A 4,571-nucleotide genomic window follows, 5' to 3' on the forward strand; every position below is an offset into this window, starting at 1 on the left:
GGGGCTCAGGATGGGAGCAGGGAGGGGGGCCTGGGGCAGGCGGGAGCTTGAAAATAGAGCTTTATGTATTTATATTTATATAGCACATTCCACACATCAAATTACTATGGGGCAGGAGGGGTGGGAGGGAAGGGAGGAGGGGACGTGGAGGTGGGGATCTGGCCAGTGAGAGCCTCTCACGCCCCCGGCAAAGCCGGGCACACCCCAGCCTCCTACCTCCTCCCCATTCGGCCTCCACGGGGTCCAAGCAGGGCCATGCAGAGGGTGGGTGTGGGCTTCACCTTAGACTGGGGCTCCAGGGGCGGGGCGGGGAGCAGGCCCCCACGCCCCAGGGTGGGCTCTTAGGGTCAACTCCTTGCCAGTCGTCTGGGCACATCCATGGGGCTGGGGGTGCCGTACCCAAGACCCCTGACCCAAGAAGCCAGGCAGTCAGTTGGGCAGCGTGTCGAGTCCCAGAGAGGCCGCGTGCTGCTTGGCCCGAAGCCGCAGGTTCTCGATGCTCGTGGTTTTACTGTTCAGGGCGGCCGAGGCGGGTGCTAGGCCTGCGGGGGGCGCGGGCAGCAGCGGGGACCCCCACACCCCCTGGTGGGCAGCAGCGGCTGCCGACAGGGACTGATAGTAGGACTGGCAGTGCAGTGAGCCCAGCGGGGCCATGTTGACGCCCAGGTAGGGCACGGCGGCGGCGGCCGGGGCTGGGCCCCCCACTTCGAAGGACGAGTAGTGCACCAGGTTGTTGGTGGCCGCCATGTGCTGGCGGAACTGCTCCTGCAGGCGGAAGAGGCTCAGCGGGGACGAGGAGTAGGAGTGGGAGGGGCCCAGGAGGCCGCCCCCCGGGGCTGCAGGAGCTACGGCCAGGCCGCTGGGGGAATCTGCAAGCACAGGACCCAAACCAAGCGCTCAGGACAAGGGGACGGCCCGTCAGGAGGGGCTCCCTCAGCCTCCCACCCCTCGGCGCTGCAGGCAAGGCAGGCCTTGGCTAAAACCGCCTCCGCCCGCCCCAGCCAGGGCGTCCCCTGGCGGCGCCTCCCTCGGACTTCTGTGAAGGGGGGACCTGGGCATCCTGGGGGTGCTCCAGGGACCCTGCCAAGGCCCCCACGTCTGACCCTTTTTTTTCCAAGGGCCATCATCGCCCCTTCCCCCTCTTGTCCATGGCTCCCATCCCTCCCTCCAGCTCTCAGCTCACAGCCCCTAACTCCTCCCTGCCTGGCTGTGGGGTCTGTGTCTGAGCTGCCCTCCCTAAACCCAGCTCCAAGTCTCTGCTGTGCGTGGAACCTGGTTCCCGTGCGGGACACACCCAACGGGCACTGGGACATCCGCCCTGGCTGTTAAAATACAGAAATTCTCTCACACTCGTTGACAAATTGCTTTCTTTTTTGATAGTTCTTTCCCATGAGCTTCCCAAGTGCCCCTCCCCTGCCACCGAGGCCTTACCCCAGGACCCCCTAGACTCCCATGACTGAGCAACCCAAGGGGACCTCCTGGCTTCGGCCTCCAGGACCTACTCCACCCAGTCCTCCTGGTCATGCCCTGAGGGCCAGTCATCAAAGGCTTTACTCTCACCTCTGCCCCAGCCCAACTGGGACACCCAGGCCCCTGCTGGGGAGGACACCCTGTCCACCTCAGTCACCCAGGCCCCCACCAGAGGGATGCCCCGCCCACCTCTGACACCCAGGCCCCCATCAGGGAGGACGCCCCAACCACCTCGGACACCCAGGCCCCCGCCAGAGGGACGCCCTGCCCATCTCAGACACCCAGGCCCCCCCCAGGAAGGGACGGGGGCTGTTTTCCCTCAGCTGGGACCCCCGGCTCTCTGGAAGTACCTTCCAAGTCTCACCTGCCTTGGGGCTGCCCCTCTTGCAGCCCAGCCCCTTGCTCTCAGCCCCAGGGCTCTTCGCAGTTTTGGGCTCCTCGCCTGCCCGGGGCTCCTCCTCACGGTCCGCCTGATCCTCGGGGGCCGACTCACTGGCCGACTGCTCGGACAGGCTCAGCTGGAGCTCAGCAGGGGGGTCGCCGCTGGGCAGACCCGGGGGCTGGTCAGTCTCCAGCTGGGTATCTGGGGTTGGGGCCTCAGGCTTGCCTTCCCCATGGGGGCCCTCGGCCTCCTTCTGCTTCTGGAGCTGTTCTTTCTGCAGGCTGCGCTGCTTCTTTCGGAACTTGGCCCTGCGGTTCTTGAACCACACCTAGGGGCAGGCGAGGTGGGGAGGAGAGAGGGGAAGTTGTGAAGCACGGTGCTCTGTGAGGGCATGTAGGTGATAGCGTTGCCCCCTCCCCTCTAGGAAACAGACACCCTCAGCCCCTTCCCAAACTCTCCTCTTGTTACCCTGGGCATTTTTGGAGACATGGTTGCACCTGGGCACTGAGGGATGAAGTGTTGGCTCCTGGACGATGGGAAGCCAACTGGTGGGCTAGACCATCTGCAAGGTCTAGTTAGGGGACCTGGCCCTACCTGCACCCGGGCCTCAGGCAGGTTGGTGCACATGGCCAGCCTCTCTCGCATCACCACATCTGGGTAGTGGGTCTTCTGGAAGGTCTTCTCCAGGGCCTCGAGCTGCTGGGCTGTGAAAGCCGTGCGGCTGCGACGCTGTTTGCGGTGCTGGGAGCCATAGCGGGCCTCCAAGATGATGTCTTGAAATGTACAGCCGTTGGAGGGCAAGGAGAGGGGGCCCATTTAATTATGGGAAATGAGTTTTGAATATTACCCTGCTCTGACCCACTGCAGACACCCAGACTCCTGCCAGAGCTGGGCCCTGGCCATTTCTCCTTGGAAATCGCTCCTCCCCTCTCCATAGGGCTGGGTTTTCAGGATCTCTCCACCCATCATCCAGCATCAAGACCACAGTGCTCTAACTCAGCTCCGTGAATGGCTGGCGGGAATGTGACAGAGAGTCTTGCTCACTTGGCTCTGGGGAGAGTGTTGACCTGAGACCCTTAAAGCACCAGGATACTATGAGACTAATATCCTGAGATTAAATGAGGCTAATAATAGGTACACTCATGTCACAAAAGTTCCAATGCCTTATGGTCCTTAGATTCTGGATACTGAGACTTTCTTAGCACCAGACTACTAGCCCCTGACCAGGATGGTACTTATCTGCAAGGTCTGGTTGAGGGAGGTCTGGCTGGGCAGACAAAATTCACTGCACTGCAAGCACTGGCACTCGATTCCGCGTCCTCAGGGTGTCATTTCATCACCCCAGTTGGCCTGTGAGTCTTTGATGGCAAGACCTGAGGCTCCTGCTCTTGGGTCTCCTGAACATAAGTCCTGGCTCTAGCAGAGACCCTGGAGCTCAGAAAGGCTTGATGTACCTAGTCTTGCCCTTCTGGCTGCTTCTCCAAGGAGGAAAGTACAGAGACCAGATGCCAGCCACTGAAGGCTTAGAGTGAGAGCAGGCTGGTGAGTCTTCCACAGTCCTGCCCATGTGTCTGGTAACACAGACATCTGCCTAGGGTTGGGGCCTAGCCTTGAGCCCTCTGCTTGCCTCGTCCCCAGGGGCTGGACAGTAACCTTTCTCCCCGCTGCCTTCCACCACCACCTAAGTGGACCGTGGGCTGTCTGCGCAGGGCGGCAGATCCTCCCCCTGCTCTGCAGGGATTGGGGCATCTTCCATATCACCCTAAATGGGGAGGAGGGAGGTAACTGAACCCCTCACAAACTGGCTCTAATCCCAGACCCCAGTGAGCCCTGGTCTAGGCCCTTGGCAAAGCTCACGCAGGTACCAGGGGGCAGGGAGGGAGTGGAGACCACTCAGTCAGCTGCCCCACTAGGTGACCCCTGCCTCAGTTTCCTCATCTGTGGGATGGGTGAATACATACCTCTACCTCCCTCACGGGGTTGTTATGGGAATCTGAAGACGAAGGACAGCTCCAGTGTCCAGCACACTGCTGGCGTATGGGGGTGCCTGCATGTCAACTGGCATCTCTCTGCCTTGCTAAGTGACCTGGGTCTTCCTGAGCCTCCCAAAGTGAACTTTCCCGGTGCCCCTCCTTCCCATCCCCAGGGCTCTTACCAGCCAGGCGCTCGGCCAACGTCAGCGCGTGCACTGATGGCCGGTAGTCGGGGGCATGCTGGGCTTGCTGGGCCGCCTGCTGGTGCAGGTTGTACATGGCGCTGAGCGAGTTCATAGCATGCAGCGAGTAGCCGTTCACCCCGTAGTGCTGCATCGCGGCATCCACCTGCAGGGAGGGGAGGGAGAGGGGGGACGTGAGGCAGGGCTGCCGGACTCCACCCTGGTGGGAGGCTCCAAACCCACTCAGACCCTGCGTGTCTACCTCACTCCTAAGAACTTCTGCTCCTCATCCAAAAGTAGCCTGTCCTACCCATGGCTTGGAGTGGGACGGTTTCTGCATTTATTTGTTCATTCGTTCACTCGTTCATTGAGTCCCTCATCAGAACCGACTTACTGTGGGACTTAGTGCCCTGCTCCAGAGTCAGACCAGCTAGCTGGACTCTCAATCCCACCACGTAGGAGCTTTGCAACCTTGGGCAAGCCAGTTAACCTTTCTAACCGTCAGTATCTCCATCTGCAAAATGGGGGTATTAGCATGGGGTTGTTTCAAGGATTTAGAGAACC

The 4,571-nt window shown here is 61.0% G+C and overlaps 1 protein-coding gene across 1 annotated transcript; it reads right to left on the minus strand.

Moving 5' to 3' along the window:
* Positions 1-429: 429 nt before the first annotated feature.
* DMBX1 (diencephalon/mesencephalon homeobox 1) lies at positions 430-4,161 on the minus strand. The gene is made up of 4 exons (XM_058304812.2): positions 4,008-4,161; positions 2,447-2,625; positions 1,835-2,180; positions 430-869 (listed from the first exon to the last, which is right to left on the minus strand). The coding sequence occupies exons 1-4, from the start codon at positions 4,159-4,161 to the stop codon at positions 430-432; spliced, it is 1,119 nt and encodes a 372-aa protein (XP_058160795.1).
* Positions 4,162-4,571: the final 410 nt, after the last annotated feature.

Source organism: Dasypus novemcinctus, chromosome 9 (assembly GCF_030445035.2).
Source record: "Dasypus novemcinctus isolate mDasNov1 chromosome 9, mDasNov1.1.hap2, whole genome shotgun sequence".
Lineage (NCBI taxonomy): Eukaryota > Metazoa > Chordata > Mammalia > Cingulata > Dasypodidae > Dasypus > Dasypus novemcinctus.

Excerpts from the sequence above, each read along its gene's own strand:
- DMBX1 (XM_058304812.2), bottom strand. The coding sequence starts at position 4,161 with ATGCAGCACTACGGGGTGAACGGCTACTCGCTGCATGCTATGAACTCG. Across the intron at positions 2,626-4,007 it reads GTTGGCCGAGCGCCTGGCTG|ACATCATCTTGGAGGCCCGC; the intron begins GTAAGAGCCCTG and ends GTACATTTCAAG. Across the intron at positions 2,181-2,446 it reads TGCCTGAGGCCCGGGTGCAG|GTGTGGTTCAAGAACCGCAG; the intron begins GTAGGGCCAGGT and ends GCCTGCCCCTAG.